Source organism: Moesziomyces antarcticus, assembly GCF_000747765.1.
Source record: "Moesziomyces antarcticus DNA, scaffold: scaffold_v10014, strain JCM 10317, whole genome shotgun sequence".
Lineage (NCBI taxonomy): Eukaryota > Fungi > Basidiomycota > Ustilaginomycetes > Ustilaginales > Ustilaginaceae > Moesziomyces > Moesziomyces antarcticus.
In genome coordinates this window covers 23,204-47,453 of record NW_014638996.1, presented here as the reverse complement: position 1 = coordinate 47,453, position 24,250 = coordinate 23,204, and the positions used below count along the sequence as shown (strand labels likewise).

The 24,250-nt window shown below is 60.2% G+C and overlaps 13 protein-coding genes across 13 annotated transcripts; 8 read left to right on the top strand and 5 right to left on the bottom strand.

Moving 5' to 3' along the window:
• Positions 1-44: 44 nt before the first annotated feature.
• On the bottom strand, positions 45-1,370 carry PAN0_014c4835 (N-terminal nucleophile aminohydrolase; the record flags this gene model as incomplete). Its single annotated transcript, XM_014799541.1, has 1 exon — positions 45-1,370. One exon carries the CDS (start codon positions 1,368-1,370, stop codon positions 45-47), a length of 1,326 nt encoding a protein of 441 aa, XP_014655027.1.
• Positions 1,371-2,614: 1,244 nt separating this feature from the next.
• Positions 2,615-3,021, top strand: PAN0_014d4834 (uncharacterized protein; the record flags this gene model as incomplete). The annotated part of the gene is made up of 2 exons (XM_014799540.1): positions 2,615-2,875; positions 2,935-3,021. The coding sequence occupies 2 exons, from the start codon at positions 2,615-2,617 to the stop codon at positions 3,019-3,021; spliced, it is 348 nt and encodes a 115-aa protein (XP_014655026.1).
• Positions 3,022-3,574: 553 nt separating this feature from the next.
• On the top strand, positions 3,575-6,139 carry PAN0_014d4833 (mitochondrial amino-acid acetyltransferase; the record flags this gene model as incomplete). The annotated part of the gene is made up of 1 exon (XM_014799539.1): positions 3,575-6,139. The coding sequence occupies one exon, from the start codon at positions 3,575-3,577 to the stop codon at positions 6,137-6,139; it is 2,565 nt and encodes an 854-aa protein (XP_014655025.1).
• A 386-nt stretch (positions 6,140-6,525) lies between these two features.
• Positions 6,526-8,997, top strand: PAN0_014d4832 (DNA repair exonuclease; the record flags this gene model as incomplete). Its single annotated transcript, XM_014799538.1, has 1 exon — positions 6,526-8,997. The coding sequence occupies one exon, from the start codon at positions 6,526-6,528 to the stop codon at positions 8,995-8,997; it is 2,472 nt and encodes an 823-aa protein (XP_014655024.1).
• Positions 8,998-9,536: 539 nt separating this feature from the next.
• On the top strand, positions 9,537-10,346 carry PAN0_014d4831 (phosphomannomutase; the record flags this gene model as incomplete). The annotated part of the gene is made up of 1 exon (XM_014799537.1): positions 9,537-10,346. One exon carries the CDS (start codon positions 9,537-9,539, stop codon positions 10,344-10,346), a length of 810 nt encoding a protein of 269 aa, XP_014655023.1.
• A 2,029-nt stretch (positions 10,347-12,375) lies between these two features.
• On the top strand, positions 12,376-13,221 carry PAN0_014d4830 (holocytochrome-c synthase; the record flags this gene model as incomplete). The annotated part of the gene is made up of 1 exon (XM_014799536.1): positions 12,376-13,221. One exon carries the CDS (start codon positions 12,376-12,378, stop codon positions 13,219-13,221), a length of 846 nt encoding a protein of 281 aa, XP_014655022.1.
• Positions 13,222-13,824: 603 nt separating this feature from the next.
• Positions 13,825-15,036, top strand: PAN0_014d4829 (Rcd1-domain-containing protein; the record flags this gene model as incomplete). The annotated part of the gene is made up of 1 exon (XM_014799535.1): positions 13,825-15,036. One exon carries the CDS (start codon positions 13,825-13,827, stop codon positions 15,034-15,036), a length of 1,212 nt encoding a protein of 403 aa, XP_014655021.1.
• A 64-nt stretch (positions 15,037-15,100) lies between these two features.
• Positions 15,101-15,830, bottom strand: PAN0_014c4828 (uncharacterized protein; the record flags this gene model as incomplete). Its single annotated transcript, XM_014799534.1, has 2 exons — positions 15,101-15,109; positions 15,198-15,830. 2 exons carry the CDS (start codon positions 15,828-15,830, stop codon positions 15,101-15,103), a joined length of 642 nt encoding a protein of 213 aa, XP_014655020.1.
• A 281-nt stretch (positions 15,831-16,111) lies between these two features.
• On the top strand, positions 16,112-17,251 carry PAN0_014d4827 (alpha/beta-hydrolase; the record flags this gene model as incomplete). Its single annotated transcript, XM_014799533.1, has 1 exon — positions 16,112-17,251. One exon carries the CDS (start codon positions 16,112-16,114, stop codon positions 17,249-17,251), a length of 1,140 nt encoding a protein of 379 aa, XP_014655019.1.
• Positions 17,252-17,503: 252 nt separating this feature from the next.
• Positions 17,504-18,760, bottom strand: PAN0_014c4826 (uncharacterized protein; the record flags this gene model as incomplete). The annotated part of the gene is made up of 1 exon (XM_014799532.1): positions 17,504-18,760. One exon carries the CDS (start codon positions 18,758-18,760, stop codon positions 17,504-17,506), a length of 1,257 nt encoding a protein of 418 aa, XP_014655018.1.
• A 289-nt stretch (positions 18,761-19,049) lies between these two features.
• Positions 19,050-19,370, bottom strand: PAN0_014c4825 (uncharacterized protein; the record flags this gene model as incomplete). Its single annotated transcript, XM_014799531.1, has 1 exon — positions 19,050-19,370. The coding sequence occupies one exon, from the start codon at positions 19,368-19,370 to the stop codon at positions 19,050-19,052; it is 321 nt and encodes a 106-aa protein (XP_014655017.1).
• A 1,299-nt stretch (positions 19,371-20,669) lies between these two features.
• On the top strand, positions 20,670-22,193 carry PAN0_014d4824 (alcohol dehydrogenase; the record flags this gene model as incomplete). The annotated part of the gene is made up of 5 exons (XM_014799530.1): positions 20,670-20,806; positions 20,870-21,221; positions 21,295-21,840; positions 21,916-21,949; positions 22,024-22,193. 5 exons carry the CDS (start codon positions 20,670-20,672, stop codon positions 22,191-22,193), a joined length of 1,239 nt encoding a protein of 412 aa, XP_014655016.1.
• A 188-nt stretch (positions 22,194-22,381) lies between these two features.
• Positions 22,382-23,005, bottom strand: PAN0_014c4823 (uncharacterized protein; the record flags this gene model as incomplete). The annotated part of the gene is made up of 1 exon (XM_014799529.1): positions 22,382-23,005. One exon carries the CDS (start codon positions 23,003-23,005, stop codon positions 22,382-22,384), a length of 624 nt encoding a protein of 207 aa, XP_014655015.1.
• Positions 23,006-24,250: the final 1,245 nt, after the last annotated feature.

The window sequence follows — 24,250 nt, the reverse complement described above, 5'->3', positions numbered from 1 at the left end:
TCTTCGTGTGCAATTGTCATTCATTTCGCATCGCTTCTGCCGCCCTAGGCCAGCTTCTCGTGATCAAAGATGGCGATCCTTGGTCTGAAGCCGGTGTGCTTTGAGATGAGGCCTCTGTTCATCGTTGCCGCGGCCAGGGGGAAGTACGCATTCCCGTCACTGTCGAGGACAATCGCCCCACCGACGCCCTTTGGCTTTCCGTACAGCCGCACCATCTCGGCCATGGCCGCATTGATCGCGCGTTCGATGGGGACGTTGGCGAAACGGATGCGGTCGGCGATGGACGAGGCAAAGCACGTGCGCAGGAAAAAGTCGCCATCGCCCGTGCCCGAGATCACCACGCCTTGCTCCTTCCCCACGTTCCCCGCTGGTGGCGCTTTGAGCAGCAGACGCTGTACGACTCGCACCAGCCAAGATCGTTTGTGTCGATGCACCGCTGTGCTGGTCCACGAATCAGCCAGAAACCCAGACCCGACCGAGGGAGTGTCGCCAATTCGGCCGGGGAACTTGTTCGTCTTGCCGCCCGTCGACGTGGCGACGGACAGATGACCCTCAGAGTCGAGCGCTACGGCACCCACCGTTCCTTGCGGCAAAAAGTCGCTCAGATCAGCATACCTATCGAAAACCGCCTGATCCTCGTGCTCCTCCATCTTCTCCGCCGCACCTTCCCCATAAGCTGGCAGATCCTCGTCGCCAACCGCATCGAAACACAACTCTTCCTTACCATCGCCCTGCTGGATCTCGCCAAGTCCGCGCTTGTGCTCGTTCCACCTGCGCTTGGTCCAGTAGTACCTCTTGCCCACCTGCTTGGTTCCATACTTCCACCCGGCCTGCTCGGCCGCCCTCCCCGAATAGAAAGCATGTCCTCCCAGCTCTTTGTTCTTTTCCATCAAGACCCTCGCTAGCTTGATCGGATTCTTGGTGCGCTCCACTCCCGTGACCGCAACCGTGTTCGAATTGAGGTGCGGCTGCGTCGTCATAAGCGAGCACTCGCACACCGTGTTGCCAGCCAGGTCAAACACGGCGCCCTTGCCCGCATTGAAGAGCGGCGAGTCCTCGAGCTGCGATACAGCATGGCAGACTGCATCGAGCGACGAAGCGTGCTCCGCTGCATACGTGGTGGTGAGGATGCTGCGCAGCCGGTTTCGATACGCCTCGAGCAGGTCAGCTGGCATGTCTGGGGTCGTGGTTCCGCCAGCACCGCCGTGAATGACGAGCGCCACAATGTGTGCGTGCTGCCCTTTCTCCATGTCATTCGTTGCAGGCATATCGTACGCAGTTGCGAGATGGCTGTCGGGAGCCAAGGCGCTGAGCAGGACAGGTGGACGAGCAAGACCCTGGCCCAAGCGAGCAATGCGGAGAGCATGCATCCGTGCCTCCACCGATTCATGCTCGCTAAGAAGCTCCGCTAAACTAGCCGAAGAGCCCGAGACACCTCATGCGATGTCACTTGCCGCCGGTCTCACACGATTCACCTTTGGTCGTTGCTCACGATCCTGCTTTGAACCTCTTCTTTCGATCAAAGCGTCAGCGATCGGCTACGACCTAGAGGAAAGTGTAGAGCAAAGTCGTACCGCACGACAATGCGGAAGCGAGCACAGCCAGCGGTACCTGATCGGAGCGCCAAAGAGGATTTTTTTTATCAGATTGGCCAAACGAATCAGATAACGCAAACTTTCGATGCGCCTGCTGCATGTGCCAAGACAACTCGACTCGCTCCACCACCAGAAACCGCCTTTCGAGCCACCCAATCACGAAGCTGCCTCGTTCGTGAGCTCGAGCCGAAGCAAAACAGCAGCCGAGGTTCGACTCAAGAGCCAACGAGCGTGTAGGGCAGCCGCACACCGTTCGGACAGTCACGGGTCATCGTTCTTATTGTCAGACGTCATGGTTGCCCACCTGCCCTGGCAACGCATTGCGAGGCGCTTTCAGACGATTCCGGGTGCGTGTAGAGTTGCGAATGAGAGGGCAGTGTCCATGGCCGGCCTAGAACGACGAAGAAGAATTTGTTAGACCCCTGCGATTGCCGTGTGGGAAAATGCGCTGCGTTAGCGCGCGCCCTCGACCCAAACCCTCTGACCCACGAGCCGGCACTAGTAGCATCCGCCGAGGCGGCTGCGAGGAGCCCAATGATGAGGAATGCCAACCCTGGACCCTAAGAAGCAGTGGCAGTGGCAATCGCTCTGAGCCGTGTGGCATGCCGAGAAAGAGCGCCACTGCGGTGGCCAGAACTGCTTCGGAGCAAGCACCTCCATTGGCGGCGCGCGGCTGAGCGGTGCTTCCAAGACCTGCGCATGCAGAGTGGCGAAAGCGCTCCGTCAACAAAGGTGTTGTTGGCTGCCAGCTGCGCCTCGAACTCGCTGCGCTTAGATGACGCTCTGACTGCGCTTTGCGAGAGCTGGACCCTTGGCACATATGCGAGCGAGGCCCAAACGAGCTCGAATGACGCTCGGCACGACGCACCTTTGTCGCCGCCCTGGATCCATGCTTGCTGAGCCCGGCTTCGACAGATGGATCGTAAAGTATATATCTGCTGATGCTACAGCATGTCAAGATCGTGCGCTCCTCATCTCTTCCGCCCCGTTTCGATTCCCTCGACAGTAGCAAAGCAACAATGCCACTTGGCTCTGCATCGAGACGGCCGTGCCTGCGCGTCCAGTGCCTCTTCCGACCAGGCTCCAACAGCATCCGACTGCCGTCATGCCGCAGCTTCTACTCTGACCTGTACGAGAATGAGGGCCACCTCTTTGACCGGAACCGCGACGAAAATCGATCCAGCACATCAGTCACCTCGCCTTCACCGTTTCAGAACCAGCATTCGCGCTTCAGCACCAGCCAGCGATCCGCTTACGAGGTGGAACGTCAGATGCACAGGGTGAGTTCGGCCTCGGCCCGAGTCTCCATTTCGCACTAGCTCTGTCGGAACGTGCTCAGAGCAGGAGAGCAGAAGCGTGGCGATGCGGTTCGGAGCGACTCGCGATTGGCGCCATGCTGGCGGCCGTCCGTAAGTCGGTTGGCTGACAGGTCGCGTCGGTTGCGGGCGCCGATCGGTGACGTGACTTTACGCTCCGAGCCGCCTCGCCCAGGGTTCAGCCAGATTCAAACAAAAAACAAAAACTAAAAACTAAAAAAGAAAAAGAAAAGGCAAAGGCAAAAGCGGTCGGAAGAGCCGCCGCGATTTGATCCGAGGCTAACCCAACCCCTCGCGTCTCGCCGCGCCTGAGTCACACACGCAAAGCTTCGGAGGCAGGACGATAGCGATTCACAGTCGAGTTGGAGGAGGTGTGATTTTATCGAAAGCCCCGCGCGGATCTTCCGGCTGCCATTTGCCTGCTTTGACCGGCTCGTCCGTCCCACACGCATCGTTCCCACTCACCATCGTCAGCCAAATTGCTCGCGCTCTCCTTGCCAGCAGTCAGCATCCCTGCCTCTGCATTCGCTAGCCTCGGCGCGTGTTCATGGCTAACGAGGTGTCGGCACCAGTTGCTTTCGGCGGGTGTCCGAGTTGACCTGCTGCGTTGATCTTCTCACGCCACCACGACATTGCTGACTCCCGCATTCGGCTCCTTCCACCATGTCCAAACGCATGCAGAACCTCATCATGGAGATCCTCCAGGCGCAGCCGTCGCTTCGAGACTCCAAAACCTACCTCAACAGCTTTGCCCCGCGAAAGGCTCCTCCACGCAAACCACCAGCGCCTCTCCAGCCCGGCTCATCCGATCCTACTAGCAGCAGCACCAGCACTACACCATCACATTCGCAATCATCCGAACATCACCCGGAGTTTCCCCTTCCACCCAATGTCGTGCATCCCGGCAGCCTTCACAACCCCTCGACCACCACCTGGGATCCGAAGCACAGCATCTCGCTCGAGACCGACCCGCATGCCATCCCATCGGCTTCATCCGATTCCAAATTGCCCAAGTCCATCCGCGATCTCTTGCAGCAAGGCAAAATGCATGTCAACGTCGACCATGCCGATGCCCCCACCACCTCTGCTGCGCCCCAACACGTCACCACGCAGGAAAGCTCCACCGTCGCCATCCCCCAGGTCACGCCCGTCTCGGACGCACTCGCAGACTCGCATACCGCACTCGTCAAGGTTCAGGGCCCCTTCACCGATCGTCAGCTCGACTCGATCGCAGAGGGCCTCATCTACCTCAAGCGTCTCGGCCTCGTCAGCGTCGTCGTCGTCGACCAGGACGACTGGCCCGAGATCTCGGCCGACATCGACCGCAACGGCCAGCTCGTAGCAGGCTCGGACGAAGTCGAGGAGCAGCGCATGGGCGATTGGCTCGCTGCCCACCCCGCACCCGCCTCCGCCAACCAGAAGGGCAAGCAAAAGGCCAGGGAACCGTGCCGATCCAGCATGCTCGGCCGAAAGCAGGAGCGTCTGCGCAAGAGGATCATGGCCGAAACGTTGCGCCTCGCCGACAGCCTCAACCGCAAAGGTGCCATGGCTCGTCCCTTCCCGCAGGCCATCGTCCGCGTCGACGCCCGCGCCGCTGCTGCCGTCGAGGCCGAGGTGCGTTCCTTTCAGCACAGCCAGCCAACCGGCGCTGCCGCACCTGGCGAAGCTGTGGTCGCCGGCTCCTCCTCCACCTCGCCCACCGTGCACTACGGCAGCGCGGGCGAACAGCGTCTGCGCCCACCGCTCGTCTCCGATGACAGCCTCACCTCGATCCGATCCGCGCTCGCCTCGGATCAGATCCCCGTGCTAGCGCCTTACGCTCTCTTTGAGAACGAGATCGACGGCACGCTCGAGACGCTCTGCGTACGTGCCGACGATGTCATGGTCGCCTTGGCTAGGGACATGGTGGTCGCCGCCAACAACTCGGCCAACAGTCGCATCGATAACGCCGCCCCTTCCGCCGCTTCGTCTTCTACCGGCGCCGACCCTCTGTCCGAACTCGCGGGCGGCGAGGTCGACATGATGCCCTTGCGCCTCATGGTCATCAATCGCGAGGGTGGCATCCCCTCGCACGCACGTGGCGGCGATCCTCACCTCTCCATCAACCTCGCATCCGAGTACCACCAGATCAAGCATTCTTTCGTCTGGGACGAGACGCATCCCACCGCACTGCGCAACCTGGACGCCATCTCGGACTGCCTCTCGTACATGCCGCAAACTTCGTCCGGAGTGCTCGTCACGCACCGCTCGCCGCGATCGCTCATCGCCAACCTCATCACCAACAAGGCAGCCCACAGCCCGTCGTTGCCGCATCGGCTGCTGGCCAACAAGAAGGACGTGCGCCATACGCCCACCATCGTGCGACCCGGTCTGCCCATCAAGGTGATTCAGGAGTTTGACAAGGTGGATCAGGACAAGATGACGGCGCTGCTCGAGGCGTCCTTCCGGCGCAAGCTCAACCGCGAAGCCTACTACGAGCGGCTTCGCAAGCAGCTCGACTTTGTCATTGTAACGGGCGACTACCAGGGCGCGGCGATCGTCACCAAGGAGTACGCGCCGGACGACGACCGCGATGCGGTGGAGCCGATTGCGTATCTGGACAAGTTTGCCGTGCTTCCGTCGTTGCAGGGCTCGGGCACGGTGGATTTCCTGTGGGGCGCGTTGCGCGACGAGGTGCAGGGTGTGGGTCTGCTGGATGCGCTCAACGACAACGGCGGCCGCGGTGGCTACGGCACGGGTCGCGACCTCGTGTGGAAGTCGCGCGCCAACAATCCGGTCAACCGGTGGTACTATGAGCGCTCCAACGGATTCGTGCGCATCGACACCGACGCCAACGGCACCGGCTGGCAGCTCTTCTGGTGCGATGCCGAAGACAAGCTCGCGCGTCTGTCCGGCGAGCGTCGTCTGTCGGCCTCGGCTTCGAACCTCGAGGAGGCCGCTGCGATCGCGCACGACAATGTCAACCTGCGCCACTCGCTCGACGACGATGCGCCCGCCTATGGACGCGGTCCGTTTGGCTACGGCGGCATCGAGGCGTACGAACGCAGCCGCCGACTTTCGAAGCCGCAGTTCGACTCGCGCCTCCACCGCGGCAGCCTGAGCATGGAGAGCGGATCGGGCGGTCGCACCGACTTGACGCTGCTGCCCATCGTTGCGCCCGAGGAAGGCGGAAGGCTGCTGCGCTGGGCCAAGTGCATGAAGACGATCAAGGGCGTCTGGGCCGACTAGCACTGTACTCACCCACTCTTTTACTACTGCATGGTCTCTAGCATAAGCATAATCATTCGCATTGGAAGTATTCGCCGCAGCTGGGGCTATGTGCAGTGTCAGTGAATTGATGTCGAAGATGATGGGCTGAGAAGAACCTCCACTTGCGAGAGGGAGGGATGCAGGCTCGAGCGCGTTTTTGGCAGCGAGAAGAGAGAAGGGGAGGTGTTGGTCTCGGGCTCGAAACGCGCGTTGAAATTCCGCCTGAGCCGCGGCGCAGCATCCGAATGCGAATTGGCTGAGCCTTCCCAGACGCTGTCATCAAGCTCATCTCCTCTCTTCCTTCCCGCATCCCGCCGCTTCCATTGCAGTCCGCGGCTTGATCTCGGCCACCCTGCTTTTCAACGATGGTGCGGCTCACGCGCCGAACGGGCACGACGCCGTCGCAGTCTGCGCGTCACGAATCGCCTCCCATCCAACCCGATGGCGAGACGGACCAACTGGCCGACGAGATGAACCCCACACAACAGCAGCTGCCACCGTCGACGTTTGCAGCCAAGAGCGAGGCGGACCACATCAAGATCATGCTCGCTACGGACAACCACGTCGGCTACATGGAGCGCGACCCCGTGCGTGGGCAGGACTCGATCCGCACATTCGAGGAGATCCTCCAGCTCGCGGTGCAGCACGATGTGGACCTCATCCTGCTCGGAGGCGATCTGTTTCACGAGAACAAGCCGAGTCGATCGACGCTCCACCAGACAATGGCCCTGCTGCGACAGTATACGCTCGGAGACAAGCCGATTGCCGTGGAGCTGCTCAGCGACCCCAACGACGGCGCCATGCCCGGCAACCACTTTCCTGCCGTCAACTATGAAGATCCCAACCTCAACGTCAGCATTCCCGTCTTCTCCATCCACGGCAACCACGACGATCCGCAGGGTGTGGGCGAAGCCGGCGCGCTGTCGGCGCTCGATCTGCTCTCCGTCTCGGGTCTGATCAACTACTTTGGCCGAGTCGAGCTGCCCTCGGACGATGCCACCGCCGGCGCCTCCTCAGCCAAGACGGCTCGTGGAGGTGCGTTTCAGGAAAAGGGAATCCGCATCAAACCGGTGCTGCTGCAAAAGGGCGACACGAGGCTCGCGCTGTACGGCATGGGCAACATCAAGGACGAGCGCATGCACTTTGAGCTGCGCGCCAATCGCGTGCGCATGTATCGGCCGCAGGAGGATCCGGACTCGTGGTTCAACATCCTGTGCGTGCACCAGAACCGAGTGGCGCACAACCCCAAGGCCTGCGTGCCCGAAACCATGTTTGACGACTCGATCCACCTGGTGGTGTGGGGCCACGAGCACGAGCAGATGATCCAGCCGCAGCCGGTCACCGAGAAGCGCTACCACATCACCCAGCCGGGCAGCAGCGTCGCCACCAGCCTCAGCCAGGGAGAGACCGTCGAAAAGTGCGTCGCCATTATCCATGTCGAAAAGACCGACTTTCTCATCGAGCCCATCCCGCTCCAGACGGTGCGTCCGTTTGTGATGGACGACATGGTGCTGTCGGAAGAACTCGAAGAGGCCGGACTGTCTTCGGAACGCAGCGACATCATCAAGCTGCTGCGCAAGCGCGTCGGTGGTCTCATCGACCGTGCCAAGCGCGAGTTCAAGGAGCGCCACCCGCAGCGCGAGATGCCGCTGCCCCTGGTACGCCTGCGCGTCGAGTACACCAACCAGGAGATCAGCAACCCTCAGCGCTTTGGCCAGGAGTTTGCCGGCAAGGTGGCGAATCCCAAGGAAGTGCTGCAATTCACCAAGCGCAAGAGCCTCCGCAGCGGACGTCGGGGTGGCGACGGCGATGCGGCCAACGGCAAGAGCGCGTACGTGGATGTGGAAGAGGAGGGCCTGCTGGCGGTGGAGCGGCTGGAAAAGGTGGACGTGGGCAAGCTGGTGCAGGAGTATCTGCAAGCGCAGAACCTCGACATTCTCAATCCCGAGGGTCTGGAAGGAGCGGTGCTCAACTTTGTCGAGAAGGACGACCGCGAGGCGATCGACAGCTTTGTGACCAAGATGCTGCGCAATACCGTCAAGGGGCTAGTGACGATCGATCCGGAAGAGTCGCGCATCGATGGCGAGCTCGAGCGGCTGCGTCAACACCACCAGCAACAGCGTCAGCAGATGGAGGAAATGGACGTCGAAGACGACGCTCCCCGTACGAGGGGGGCCACACGCGGACACGAGTCGGACGATTCCATGATGGACGAGCTCGTCGAGCCGCCTGCCACTCGCACTCCTGCACGCGCCCGAGGCAGAGCTGCTCAACGCCGGGCAGAACAAGAGGACGAAGACGACTTTGACGAAGATCTCGACGACGATCGACCTGCCGGTGGTGCTCGAAGAACCGCCGGCTCCAGCAGGGGTGCCAAGCCATCTGCGCCCGCACGAGGGGCTCGTGCGACCACCTCTCGAACGACCTCTCGAACGCGCACGTCTGCTCCTGCGCCAACATTCCTCGGCCAAGAATCAGCATATGCAGACGAGCACGACGATTCGGACGTGGGGGTGGACGAATCGCGCTCCACACCGGCACCACCCGCTCGCGGCCATGCGAGCGTGCTCGAGATGCTCAACCAGCGATCCACCACCAGCTCGACGAGGACCAAAAAGCCAGCGCCCGCTGCCAAAGCGAGCCGGGCCAAGAAGCCAGCGGCGAGGCAGATGCAGGAGAGCATTCAGATCAGCGACGACGACGACGACGACGACGACGATGATTTTGTTCAGCGCCGTAATGCAGCGCCGGACGATGATGATGACGACGACTTTGTCGAGCCGGCATCGACTTCGAAGCGGACCGCAGCGAGGCCGACACGTCGAAGTGGCCGGTGAAATTGCAGCACTCTGAACATGCGACTGCAGCTAAGTTCCAGTACACGTTTGTGCTTGGAGGGCAGATTGAGAAGATCGGCATGTTGGCTTGGAGATGTGCAATTTGGGCACGCGTGGCACGCTGTCGGAGTTCCGAATGCAGGGCTGTGACGGATCGGATCGGTTCCACGTCGACCAAAACGCCATCCACTCGCAAATCCACTCAAAGCGCTCTTGCTGAAGGACGGCGTGATACTGGAAGGATCCTCTGTGACAAAGCGCATGCCCGGCCCATCTTTGACGCTGAAAGGATGGCGGATGGTTTCGGTGGTTGCAGGCTAAATTAGCGTGGCTCGGAGGAGGGCGGTGGTTGAAAGCGGCGGCGCATTTTCCGAGGCCTCAAATTGGACCCTGAGAGCACAGAGCTCAAAGGCACGGGAAGTGTCCGATGCACGTCTAGCCGACTCGCATCTGCCATAAAAGACACACACTCGCATCTGCCCGTTTCTTCCTTCCGCCTTTCGCACCTCTCACCATCACCACCACAACCACAGACAAGGATGAGCGCATACTCGGATCGCAAGCAACCACGCGTACTGTGTCTCTTCGACGTGGACGGCACCCTCTCGCTCGCACGCCAGACCATCACACCCGAATTCAAGGCCCTCCTCGCCCAACTCCGCCAGCACTGTGTCATTGGCGTCGTGGGTGGTAGCGACCTCAAAAAGGTGCGCGAACAGCTCCAGATCAGCGCAGCCGACTTTGTCACCGAGTTCGACTACGTCTTTGCCGAAAACGGCCTCACCGGCTTCCGCGATGGCCAGCCACTCGCATCGCAGAGCTTCATCGGTTGGCTCGGCGAGGAAAAGTACCAGAAGCTCGCCAAGTTCTGCCTCAAGTACATCGCCAACCTCGACCTGCCCATCATGCGCGGCACCTTCATCGAATTCAGGAACGGCATGATCAACGTCTCGCCCATCGGCAGGAACGCCAGCATCGAGGAGCGAATCGAGTTTGAAAAGTACGACAAGATCCACAACATCCGCAACACCTTTGTCGACGCCCTCAAGAACGAGTTTGGCGACTATGGGCTTACGTTTTCGATTGGCGGTCAGATCTCGTTTGACGTCTTTCCGCACGGTTGGGACAAGACGTATGCGCTGCGCAACGTGGCGATCGACCAGGGAAGCGCAGAGGCAAGCACCACGGCAAAGCAGTTGGGATGGGACGAGATCCACTTTTTCGGCGACAAGACCTACAAGGGCGGCAACGACAACGAGATCTTTGAGGACCCCAGGACCATCGGTCATACCGTCACGGATCCGCAGGACACCATGAAGCAGCTCCGACAGCTGTTTGGCTTGAAGTGACTCAGAGGCTCATTGTAGCCCGAAGAGGCAGGAGCAGTGGCAGCGGCAATGGCAGTAACGATAGCAACACGCGGCGGCCTGTCTGCCGAGTGGTTTGCAGATCTTGGTTGAATGCGTGTGAGGTGCAATGTGGCTCGGCAGCAACGAGCGATGGGCTATCAAGCGGATGCGCGAATTCCAGACATGTGTGTGGGAGAGGGCAGCACGTTTGGCATACGCTAGTCGAGGCGTAGTAGCAGATAGCAATCAGCGATGAGCTGTGTGTCGAGCGATGTGCAGATTTGAACGCGTGTGAGGAGAGGTCTCTCTGCAGCAACGAGCGATGGGCTGTCAAGCGATTAAGTGGGCTTCTCGGCATGTGTGTAGGATGTTGGTGGGTTTTCCGGCTCGCCCGGCCTAGTACCACGCGCGCCCTGGAGGCATTGCTGAACACCCACTCAGGGGCTACACACAGTCCGCACTCCATGTAGATAGCCCACTACCATATACTTTCGTTCTCGTTGAATACATTCGTTCGCCATGAATCGCTCCTGCCGTGCGTCGCTTGCTCCACCAGTGCCTTACCGCACCCCGCGCATCGCAAGCTCCAACATAGGAGAGCGAGCACTCGAGCAGCGCACGTATTCAGCACATTTGCCATACGCTAGTCGAGGCGTAGTAGCAGATAGCAATCAGCAACGGGCTTTTCCATCTGGCCAAATGTCGACCTTTCATGGCACGTGTGTGTGTGTGGGTGAGAGGGCAACACGCTGCTCAAGGTGCCTTTTGCAGATCGCACTCAGCAAAGCGTTTCCCTTCTAGCGCAAGGAGGATCGCCAAACTGCCAGTCAAGATGTTTGCACGCCACAGAGTAGCCTCCCCCCCCCCCCCCCCCCCCCAGGCCCCACCCCGCCACCAAAACACCCATAAACACTCTAGGCCGCGTTCATGCGCGCCGAAGCATGCCACTATGTTTACGCTGGCGCTTGTTCGTTTTCCGTCTTCTGCGACAAAAGCGATTCAGTACCTTAACGCTAAAGGTGTTTTTTTTTATATAGATAGTGCTGGCGTCCCTGTTTTGTATGGCATATTGGCGACGTGTGTACTTTCTCTGAACGTTTTTCCCCCCCCCAAGGGACCCCCCCCCCCCCCCCCCCCCCCGGGGGCCAACAATACAATCAGCACTTGTAGCTTGGCGATTCGACAGGCTCGACAGCGACGCATGCTCGATCTCGGGCACGTCGCTGTTGTCCAAATCCATGCCCAACGCCGTCGCCACCAATTGCCCCGTCCGTGACGGTCGGATCAAGCCGCGCGTTTCCTCATTGCCATATCCCGATAGCAAGAGATGCGCTTTTTCCACCTGGCGATTCGGCCATCTTGGCGTACGTGAGAGACCGAGCCACGTTTGCAATTCGCTTGCCACGGCGTCTGCAGCAATCACCGACAGGCTTTTGTTTAGCGACCCACCGATCTTTGTTGCATGAATATGAGCGAGAGAATGGCAGTACTTTGACCAAGGTGTCTGTAGCCAATCCGCATCAGCCACACGCCTTTGTTTCTCCATCTACCCCACCGCTTGTCTTGGTTGCGCGTCCTTTGCGCTGTCGCTCAACTTACGCGGGCCACTTTGCCAAAGACACGCTCAGACTTGGCTCGCATACGCCATCACCACATGGCTACTCGTGCCGAGTCTGTCCACAGGCAAAGGTAGAAGGCGGTCAAGCTGGACATTCCAGCGTGCCTCAGGCGATGCATCAATCTTGTTGGCATGTGAGGGAGACCGAGGCACGTGGGCAACGAGTCCAAAGTCGATGCCATCACGGCGACTTCCGGGTCTCGGTTGCGGAAGAGGCCGGACAAATTTCGTGCGTGTTAGAGTCGACCAGAGGGTCTGGATTTGTAACGGCTTTTTTTTCGCGCCGTGGGCCATTTCGTAAGGGCTCCGCGTCCCGAGACCCGCGCTTTGGGTTGGAACTTTTTGGTGCAGCCTCTGCCTCCAACCACTTACGACCCACCAACGATCAATCCCTCATCGACACAAACGCAAATGTGGCCATTCAGCTCGTCATCATCTCCAACATCAGCAGCGGCGGCGGGGTCGGCGGACAAGTGTCCCGTGGACGAAGAGACGCGCCAGGCATGGCTGCGTGCGAATCCGGGCAAAGCGCATCCCTTCCAGCCCGATTCTCCTGCTCCTACACAGCAACACCACTCGCAGCCAGGCCCATCACGGCCACGGTACAATGACGAGTCGCGCCTGTCCACGGACCGCGAAATCTCATCGATCCCACGCAGCTACTCGCGTCTGGCCAATCCTACCGCCGCGCAAGCCGCCCAGCCCCCCAGTACGGCTGACGAGGACACGGACGGCAAGTGGGTCTACCCCTCGGCGAAGCAGTTCTACAACGCGATGAAGCGCAAGAACCAGAACCCGCAAGTGGCGGACATGGACGTGGTAGTGCCCATCCATAATGCGGTCAACGAGCAGGCGTGGCGTCACATCCTCGCGTGGGAACGCATGTGGACCGCCGAGTCCGACACCAAGCTCATCTCGTTCAAGGGCAGACCGCGCGACCTCACATGGCGTGCATGGTTCAACACGCTTGCAGGCTACCAGCCGCCCTTCGACCGACACGACTGGACAATCGAACGCCCCAACGGCGAGCAGGTGCGCTACATTATCGACTTTTACACTGGCAGGTCGCAGCCCAACCCCACCGCAAATGCGGGCTCAAGTAATATCGCGGACAGCTTTGGTGCGGGTGCACAGTCCAAGGCAGGCCTGAGCTTTTATTTGGATGTAAGACCCGCGCCGTCGACGATCCAGGGCATGGCAATGCGTTCGAGGCGCGTGTACAATCGTTACTTTGGCGAGCCCGGTTCCGCGCCCTAGACAGCCCTACTTGACAATGGCAATCCTACTACCCTAGACCGAGCGAGACCGAGCGAACAGCTGAGCTGTGTTGGCGTTGAGTTAGGCCGGAGGGTTGTGCCTGCAGCGCAGTGTGGAGGCTAGAATGTTTTTTTCGGACGGTAGCCAAAGGTGATCGTTGCGGGCGCGTGACTTTAGAGAGCGTTCTTCGGATCGGGCAGCCCGTCGGGCGCGGCGCACTTTGGAAAGTCACAAATTCGGCCGGGGCGGCCTCGTGGCCATTCTTTGCTCGTCGTCACCATCACCATCACCATCGCCCTCTCTCTTGCCTCGGCAACTCGGCCATCTCCTTTTCTTCCGCGCCTCGCCTGCTACTACTCTGGCCAAGCGCACTACCTACTCTGTATCTTTATAGACCCGACTAGATCCCCTGTTTCGCCTTGTACCACCACCGCCAAGTCCCGCCCGCTCGCTCGAACAACATCGCCTACGCATCGTCACCGACCCAGCATCTCTATCGACACACCAACAAAAGCAGGCTTGTCTGGAATGCGCAGAACCTCATCCTCCTAATTTGCAGCACACACACGCACAGCCGCTGCGAATCCGCCATCGCCGCTTCCCATGGCCGGGCGACCAGGCACCGCCGGCAGCATGCATAACCGCATGCTTCACAGCCCTGGTCCCATGCATAACGGCATGTTCGACGCCACCAACTCCAACGCTGCCTCGAATGGCGCGCCTCCGGGCATGGGTGGCTCGCTCGCAGGCGTAGACCTCGGGCCCTCGATGCTCTCCGCCGCCGGACCCCCACCCAACGCCGGCCCCACCATGCCCGCAGGCACCGGTCCCGGAGGCACCCCCACCACCGCGCTCAGCGTCTACCACCTCATCACGCAGCTGTGCCAGCGACCCGAATCCAACGCCGCCGTGCGCAAGCAGGGTTCCGCATCGCCGCCCGCCAGCATGGCTCCCACCGACGCAGCTAAGAGTGCCAATGCTGCCGACCAGGACGGATCGACGTCGCCCACCGACGTCGACAGCCTCGCCGGTTCGTCGGCACAGCGCGAACATGCGCTGCTCGAGCTGAGCAAGAAGCGCGAGCAGTACGAGGACCTGGCGCTGGTGCTGTGGCACAGCTTTGGCGTCATGTCGTCGCTGCTGCAGGAGATCGTGTCGGTGTACCCGCTGCTCTCGCCGCCCGCACTCACGGCGCAGGCGAGCAATCGCGTGTGCAACGCGCTGGCGCTGCTCCAGTGCGTCGCCAGCCACAGCGAGACGCGCGCGCTCTTCCTGCAGGCGCACATCCCGCTGTTCCTCTACCCCTTCCTCAACACCACCTCCAAGACGCGCCCGTTCGAGTATCTGCGTCTCACCTCGCTCGGCGTCATCGGCGCGCTGGTCAAGCAGAACGACAACTCGGACGTCATCACCTTTCTGCTCTCCACCGAGATCATCCCGCTGTGCCTGCGCATCATGGAGACCGGGTCGGAACTGTCCAAGACGGTGGCGATCTTTATCGTGCAGAAGATCCTGCTGGACGATATGGGGTTGGCGTACATCTGCCAGACGTACGAGCGGTTTTATGCCGTGGGCACCGTGCTGAGCAACATGGTGTCGCAGATCGTCGAGAGCCAGGCGGTGCGTCTGCTCAAGCATGTGGTCAGGTGCTATCTAAGGCTGAGCGACAACCCGCGTGCGCGCGAGGCGCTGCGTGCTTGTTTGCCGGGTCCGCTTAGGGACGCGACGTTCAGCCAGCTGCTCAAGAACGACCACATCACAAAGCGGTGTCTCGCCACGCTGCTGCTCAACCTCTCGGACCGTGTCGAGCAGTAACACCCCCCAAAAACCCTCGGTCGTGCGTAGGTTAATGTCGATGCCATTTGTACGGTGTGCGAGGTTAGTAGATCTGTTCGAGTGTAGCCAAGGGTGTGCGAGAGGATGAAGGTCAGAAGCGTGAGTACAATGTGAATTTGGGCAAGGTTGGTGATTCTTACCTCGTCGAAAGGTCTTGTATCGCGGAAGCAGGAATCAAACACCTCGTCTACGGTCCTTTCCGCCTTTTCCTTATCGCCGTTGCAGGCCGGGTTGGCAAGGATGCTGATGACCGCTCTGCGCTTGACGCACTTCTGGTGTTGCAACTTGAATCCGTAATTCCTTCTCTGCCACTCCCTCGCCCACCCACAATCGCCGCTCAGACTCGCCGCTCTGATCTCGGAGCATGCATGGTGTCTGAGGTTGGACCAGTCGACGAGGAAGCGGCAGTGGTCGAACCAGTGCACCATCTCGTGTGCCAGCGTGTCTTCCAGATGCGCCTTGGACATGATCTGGTTCGAACACAGCAGGATCGACGACCCACTTGTTGGCTCTCCCGCTGCAGAGGGTGAAAATCCCCCCGCAATCGTCGGTGGACATGGAGCGATGACGAGCTTCGCCTCGGTGGGGGTGGTGCTCGATGAAGGTGTGGGTGTGCGCGGGGAGAGCGGATCGCAGTCGAGGAGCGAGAGATGCTTGGCCATGAAGCGGACCATGGGCGAGGTGCGGAAGAGCTCGTGCGTCCATTGCTCGCACCGCTCGCGTTCCACCGTTTCTTGCGGCGTTTCCAGCTCGCGTGGCACGTACGACGTCATCGTGTCACCAGTGCTAGCGGTTGGATTGTTGGCGATGCGCAAAGAGATGGTGTTGGTGGAGGTCGATTGCGAGCCAGAGGGTCTTCGCGAAAAGGATGGCCGGCGAACAAAAACGTTTTGTTAGATCCATCCCACTGGAGTGCTTTGTTAGATCGATAAAGAGGGCGTCAGCATCGGTTGTTGCGGTCGAGACAAGAGTGGCTCGTGAGCGCCTCACTGCCTCTTGCTCCACCACCACCTCCTCCATCTCAGGCCACACATCGAGAGAAACCGCGGCGAGGATGGGCTACCTGCCTTCGTTCGGCTCGATCGCGCGCGTCGTGGGCGGCGTGCTGGTGGTGAGCCTCATCTCCACCGCCGGCCTGCTGTACCGCTACCAGACCTCGCTCATCTACCCGTCCTCCTTCCCCTCGGGCTCCAAGGCCGAAGTGTCCACGCCGGACGAATACGACCTCCCCTACACCGAGGAAGAGCTCGTCACGCCCGATTCGCAGACCCTGCGCGTGTTCGTCATGCTTCAAGGCACCGTCCTCTCCAAGTCGAACGAAAAGACGCGGCAACGAAAATCCACCCCTACCCAGACCGGTATAGCTCCCCTCGAAGTGACAGACGCAGAGCTGGCGGGCAAGCGTCCTACGGTGCTGTTTCTGCACGCCAATGCCGGCAATATGGGTCACAGGCTTCCGCTCGCCGGCGTGTTCTTCAAGCGCTTCGGATGCAACGTGGTGATGCTCAGCTATCGCGGCTACGGCTTTTCCTCCGGCTCGCCCAACGAACGCGGCATCAAGATCGACACCCAAACCACGCTCGACTTTATCCGCTCGCACCCCTCCCTCTCCTCCACGCCGCTCGTCGCGTACGGGCAGAGCATCGGTGGTGCGGTTGCCATCGACCTTGCCGCCCGCAACCCTGCATCGGTGCATGCGCTGATCCTGGAGAACACGTTCCTGAGCATCCCCGAACTCATCCCGCACGTCCTACCCCCCGTGCGACCTTTCGCATTTCTATGCCGCGAATATTGGAATTCGGCGGCGGCAATCGGGAAAGTGGCAGCCAAGGTTCCAGCGCTGTTCCTCTCGGGGAGGCAGGACGAGCTGGTGCCCCCGTCGCACATGGATGCACTGTACGCGGCGTGCAACAGCACCACCAAGCGGTTCCAGAAATTTGCCGAGGGCACGCACAACGATACCTGCATCCAGCAAGGATACTTTGAAGCCATCGGCGAGTTTCTCCTTGCGCATGTGGTGACGCTGGTCAACGACCGAACCGCCACGCCGAAGCAGCAAAGCTCGGGGGAGGAAAAGATGGTGCGGAGGGAGGCGAGTGGGGATGAGGACGAGTGGGTGCAGATGAGCCATTCGGAGCTGCGCGGCACTACCGATCCAGACGCTCCTACACTCAGTAAAGCACCCAAGCTCTAGACCCCGCGCACGATTCGCAATCCTAGCGTTCCAAGGTTCAAAGAGAGTGTGTGATTGCAAGCAAAAACGATGGTGTCCATGACAAGAAGGGAAGGCAGTGCAGTGAAAGAGAAGGGACGTCGAGGATGCAAAGAGTGCGGGTCGAATTGGTGCCTGGGCATGCGATCCAGACCGACCTTTGTTGGGAGGTGGAGGATTGTGCTCTAGGCCCGAAATGCGACGCACACTTTGTGTCGCCAAGGGAGGCGGGCTTTACTTGCACGAGGCGAGGATGCAGACATTAGCCTTGCTGCCACTTGCATCGATGCCCGTGTTCTTGTTCCCACCCTCACCACCCGCACCACCCTCGTTTGTAGTGGTCGTAGTGGTCGAATGCTGCGACTGGTCGGTGTTGTTGCTGTCCGTCTGGGACTTGTCAACATTGTTGCTGTTGGTCTGCGAGTTGTCGACGTTGTTGCTGTCGGTCTGCGAGTTGTCCTGGTAGTTCTTGGACTTGTCCACGTTGGTGGTCGAGCTATCGTTGTACGTGTGGCTCGAGTTGTCGGTGTTGTTCGTCTGCTCGATGTTGTTCTGCGTGTTGTTCTGCGTGTTGCTCTGATCGCCCGCGACGTTCGTCTGGTGCACGTTGTTCTGCGTGTTGTTCTGGTCACCTGCGATGTTCGTCTGCTCGATGTTGTTGTTCGTCGTCGTCTGGTTGGTGTTGTACGTGTCGTGCGAGTCGTGCGTAGACTGGTCGATGTTGGTCGTGTTGTTGTTCGTCACCGACTCGGACTTGGAGTTGTCGTACGAGTTGTTGTACACGTACGTCGGGTTGTATCCGGAGCCCGAACCAGAGCCGGACGAAGAGCCGGAGCCCGACGACGAACCGGAGCCAGAACCGGAGCTAGAGCCGGAGCCGGACGAGGAACCAGACGAGGAGCCAGAGCCAGACGAGGAGCCCGAGCCAGAGTGGGAGACAGAGCCCGAGCTAGAGCCCGAGGCGGCGTACGAGCCCGAGCTGGACCCAGACGACGAGTACGATCCGGACTTGGCACCGGACGAGGCGCCCGAAGACGCACCCGCGGAAGCGCCCGAGGAGGCACCACCCGAGGAGGCACCCGAGGACGAGTCCGAAGACGAGCCCGATGACGCGGGGGCAGAGGCGGCGGGAGCCGATGCGGCAGCACCAGCAGCGTTGCGGTTGACGCAGAAGCAGATGCTCTGATCGTCATCGTTGACAGTCCACTGGTTGTTGCCCGACTTGCCAGCAGTGGATGCGGCGCGCTTCTGGAGGTCGGCGCTCCAGAACTGCGAGCGCTTGAGAATCTCAAAAGCACGCTCGATCTCGTCGGGCGTGGCGCGCGGGACGAGATCCTGACGAGCGGCCAGAGCGCGACGGCGGCGCATCGCCTGGGAGAAGGTCGAGGCAGGACGAGCCTCGGAAGGAGCTGCCGTGACGGTTTGCAGCGTGGCGAGCAGAAGCACCGCGAACGGCAGCAGCGCAAGAAGACCTCGAATAGCTTGAACCATTGTTGATGATGAAGGACGGACTAGGTTGGATGAGGAGCAAGATTCTGGGTATGACCATCGACGAAAATGCGAAGGCTTTTATGTCTTTCTTGAGCGGCTCGAGCGAGTGGTCGACCGTCCAAGCAGAGTCTGCACGAGAGCACAGAGGCGTGACGGAAGACGTGCCGACCTGCAACGGGGAGAAGTTGCGAGCGGTACATTGGCAATGTGGCTGATCATTGCAAGTAGGCAGCAAGCCGGACTTTTGCACCCGCGGGACCGGCTGGTTGGAAGAAAAGGAACCAGGAGATCACCGGCACGGGTGGTGCGAGACAGAGGGATCCGAGCGGGACGGAATAGCGGAAAGCGGTTGTGCATGCTGCATGAGGCTCGAGCCACAGAACACGCGGTTGCGCTTGGAGGCAGAGGAGGGATCGACAGATGTGCCAAATTGGATCGGATTGGCGGCAAGGAGCGCTGCGATGTCCGGTCGACTTCCCAGGGGCTTGCACGCTAAGTCGAGGCCGACGTGGTTCCTGGTGGCCGTCACGTTGAATCCCACGCTACCCGCTGCAGCAGCCGGAATCGCGACGGCGCTGGCTGACAGCTCGCAAAGAGAGCGGGGCGGCATGGCGGCATGGCGGCGCGGCGCTGGTGGGCGCCCAGAGCTGCGCCATTCCGCCCTGCTCGCGCCTCCGTTGTGGAAAAAGAAAAGGAAAGAAATTCGCGTCCCGCCTCTCCCCGGTGCAGCGAAGCATGACGGACGGGGAGGCAGCTGCGCCGCAGCCGTGTTGGTCTCGCCCTCGTCCAACCATGGTCGCCGTGGGTCATTCGTCGGGCAAGGGGCTCGACGATCTAGTGCAGCTCGCGCAACACATGGCATGAATGCGCGTGGTGCAGCAGCTGTTTGAGTTTGTTCCATTGCACCTTCACTGCGAGGAAGCTAGCAAGTCAGGAATCAGGCAAGGGGTTGCAGCCAAGCCACCGCACCAACCAACGCCAAACCCAAACTCGACCGCGTTCCGAAAAAGCATGCCGAAAAAAGTCGGATGGTCGGTGTTTCATACGGGCCTTCCCGCGTCGTTCTTCGGCAGAGGCGCTGACAAGACGGCTTGGTGTTGCGTCTCCCCGGACTCACTCGCTCTCCCGGTGGTCATCGAACGTCGACTGGCCGCCTTGCAACCCTAAATCCCGCTGGTATCAGCTGTGTTTCCAAGGCAATACGAGGTTTGAGTGGCTACGGCAAGACCGGGCCGAACACGTCGCCCATCCCAGCTGATAGTGTGACGATGCATACAGCCGAGCGATCGACGTGCAAGGAGCCTTTGACCAACAGCATTTGCTCACGCCAATCACTGCGCTAACACATGCTTCCTTCGCCGCTATCCAAGGATCGACGCTATCAGCTGCAGCGTCTCCTTGCACCTTTTCTTGCCGGCGAGCCCGAATTCCGCTTTCCAATTCCCCCGGAAAAGAAGAGTCGGTGCCCGATCAGATCTACTCCGGATCGCAACCACAGATCGGCGATACCGGGTCGCACGACATCGAGATGGATTCGCCCAGCCCCCGCATTCTAGAACCCAGCGCTCGGTTTCCCCGCAAGACCCAACACGTCGAGCTTCGCCGCGTCTTCCGCAGCCCCAGTCGGACGAGACTCTCTCGGTGCATGGCGAGACAGCACAGAGCTTGACTCGGACCAACGCTTCCGACCCAACCTCCTCTGCAGCACTGTGCTTATACCCAGCACGTGGAGTTGACTCCACTTGAAGCGGACGTTTTTACGCCGCGAGCTATCCGCGTACAATGTCCGCCGCCATGCTCGACGCCGGGGCCAAGCATTAATACCATGCCTCTTTGCTTGCTTCTGATCAGCTTATCCCCACCAAGCTGAACACATCGTCCTCTCGACTTGGATCTCAGCACAGACATCATGGCACAGACACTGCAGGCACAGGCGCTCGTCATCGAGCAGGCGCACGGACCCTTCCAGCTCGCCGACATCCAGCTCGACATCAGCCAGCTCAAGTCCGATGAGGTGGTCGTGCGATACCACCACACCGGTGTCTGGTGAGTCGATCCACACTACTTCTGCTGGCAGTCTATCTCGCTAATCCCCCGATGCTTTGCTAGCCATACCGACATCCACTGCCGCAACGTCGCAACGCCCCAGCTGCTTCCCGCCATCTACGGCCATGAGGGCGCAGGAACGGTCGAGCAGGTCTCGAGCGACTACAAGGGCTCGCTCAAGGTCGGAGACTCGGTGCTGGCTAGCTTCTGCAGCTGCGGCGGATGCAACAATTGCAACTCCAGCCGTCCGGCCTACTGCGACCTCTTTGTACCCATCAACCTAGCCCACTTTACCAAGGAGATGCAGCACGTCAAGGTGCCCTACCAGAAACAGGACGGTGAAAAGGGCGAGGCGCTCATCAAGTACTTTGGCCAGAGCTCCTTCTCGAGCAGGATGATTGTGACCGATCGCAGTGTAAGTCCACGTCGTCCGTGGCTCATCATCTAGTTCACTCTTGCTGACCCTGTTCGAGTTTTGTTGGATACAGCTGACCAAAGTGAGCTCCAACGTGCCGACCAAGTTGGTGTGTGCCTTGGCGTGCGGCTTCCAGACCGGCTTCGCGACCGTGTTCGAGAAGGCACCGACGGATCAACCGCGCTCGTTTGAGCTGTTCGAGTCGGCGGGCGTGCCCGTTCCTAGCTCGATCAAGACTTCCAGCCGGTACGAGCGCAGCAAGCAGACGCTGATTGTCACCGGACTTGGCGGTGTAGGTCTCGGCGCCATCTATGGTGGTAAAACCCTCGGCTTTGGTTCTGTCATCGCCTGCGACCTTAACGATGATCGTCTCGAGCTGGCGAAAGAAGTCGGTGCTACGCATACGATCAATGTCAGGGGGCTGGATAGCGCCGCTTTTGCTGCCAAGGTCAAAGAGTACAGCGCCGATGGAAGGGGCGCTTCGCTCGCGATCGAGGCGAGTGGTGCACCGGCTGCTATGGGCAATGCAGTCATGGCACTGGCTGTCGGCGGACGCTCGGTCGTCGTGGGCGCCCCGCCCAGCGATGCACCTCTCCCCGTCCCGCATGCCCATCTTCTTGTGAGTCCGCAATGCTCCAAGTGCCTCGTGGTTTTGCCACATCCGCTGACCAACTCCCACGCTACATTTGGACAGGCTCAAGCCACCTCCGTCGAAGGCCTTCTCATGGGTATGTCATTCGCATCTTTCGACCCTCCTCTTGCACATTGTCACTGACGCAATTTCGCGGGCTTGGTCGTACAGGCAACTCGGTACCCGAGGTCACCATCCCGTACCTGGTGGGCAAACTCGAAGCGGGCGAGCTGCCCTTCCTGGACAAGATGGTCAAGGTGTACAAGCCCGCCGACATGAACACCGCGGTCGAGGACCAGGAGAGCGGCAAAGTGATCAAGCCCGTCATCGCATGGGAGTAGCGCTCAGCCGCACTCTTTCGAGTCGTCCAACGGAACAAGCAAAGGAGTCTTGCCCGCGGGAAAAATCAATCAAAAATTCACGGCATGGAAATCACTTGAGAAAAAAAGAGGTCGTATTACGGAGAGCAAAGGGGGTCCCAAAGCAAGGGATGGTGAGAAGACGAAGAGGCATCAATGGCGGATGGGCACTACGCCTGGGGACATGTGCCGTTGCCCTCTAGCAGCGTAGCGTTGAGGCCTTTTGCAACAGCCTCGATGGACGACGAGTGAGCCACGTCAAACACCTTGTACGCCGGGCCGGGCTTGTCGAAGCAGTAGCGACCGGTAAAAGTGATAAAGGTGGCTGTGCCTTCGCAAATCGACTCGACACGCAGGTCTTCGGTATAGCTTCCGAACAGGATCCTCTCATCGGGCGGATCGTCGGCCACAGCACCGGTGACGTTGATCGGTCCGTTGACCAGATGCCACTCGAGCTCGAGCAGTGCCGGCTTGTGGATGTACTTGATCAGCTGCTCGTGCAGGATCGTTCCGGCAAAGTCGATCTCGCGCACAGAGCCAGGCGTGTTGTCTGGGCCCCGTGTGGCGTTGGGTGGCAAGCCGATGTACCACTCTTCGTCAAAAAACGATCCGACCTTTTCGTAGAACTTTTTGGCCGGCACATCGTAGCGCGCAGTGTAGACTTCAAAGCCAGGCGTGGTGCCTTGGGGACACTTTGGATCGATCTTGTAGTGGAAGTTGTTGCGTGCGCTCAGCGTCGGAGCAGCAGCGCTGAGCAGAGGCACGGAAGCAGCGAGCAAGCCAAGCGACCACATCTTGACGTTTGTAGCGGGATCGTTAAAATTGACACGATGAAGGGGTTCGCGAACTTGGCGATGTGGATCTCAGTATAAGTAGTGTACGATGATCACGCTCCGCTCGGATCTTGCTCTATTGTGGATGTGCACGGGGCATCGGCAATACCACGGGTGGAACCAAGGTTGCGACGGTGGAGGCTGCTAGCGCGCTCGGCTAAAGGCAACTCACTTTTGGCAAGCATGAGACAAAGCTTGGGTTGGACCGATACCGCGGCTGTCAGACACGGCGCCGTTCGGTCACTAGCTTGGTGTTTGTGTTGGACTGCGGTGCTGCTTTCCGGCGGGGGAAGCGCCAAGACCGACGATTGCATCCCGGCTTATCGCCTCGTGAGCCACCAAGAAGCAAGAAGCTGAGGCGCGACGGTGACAGCGACATGTCTCGAGCCTCTGAGCATGGACCGGCAGCTTGGGTATGCGTCGATCCCATGTGACTATCTGTCGAGGCACGAATGAATGCCTGGGCGGCGTGGGCGGCAAGCGCGGCAAAAGCGCGTCCCCGCCCGCACTCCGCCTCGACCTAGAAAAGGGGCCGAAATATTGCTGAAAAAACGGATAGCCAGGTTGGCCCGCTGTGGTCAGCCGAGCATAGCGTGCCTAGAGGGGCAAAACACTCTTCTGTAGATTGCTAGTCGCGGTCGCAAGATAGGCGCGGCTAGCGCGGCCTTGTTTGGATGTCGAGATGCTGCGCTGCTCGGCTGCAATTTAGACTGTGGATGCGGATGCGCGCGCCGCAAAGGACCCTGGGGCTGGAGCCACGTTTGCCGCGGTTGGCGCGCAGACACTGCCCATGCGCCCCGCACATCCCGCGCTCGCCTATCTCGAGATCCGCCGGCACCGCTTCCCTTTGGCCCTTGTGTTCCTCTTCGTACCATTGGTCCGCCCCGCCCTCCCGCACCTCACAATGGGGCCGTGTTCGAGTCGCACATGACCGGCTGCCATGCAGGCCAGAACACAAGCTCAACAAAAGCTCAAGCTGAGACAGATACGATACTCTACGCGCTGAATCGTCGGTGTGGCGAGTCTGGTACGATAACAAGTGTAATGCAGTAGGCTTGAGCTTGGCCCGAACGGATCTTGAGGCAGAACCAAATCAGCCGGACCTCGCCTACCGCTCTTGCCCAGATGCTGCCTTCTCGCCACTTCGCCACTGGTACCATGGCCAGCCTCGGGATGCTGACCCTCCCACGCATGGCAAACGCAGCC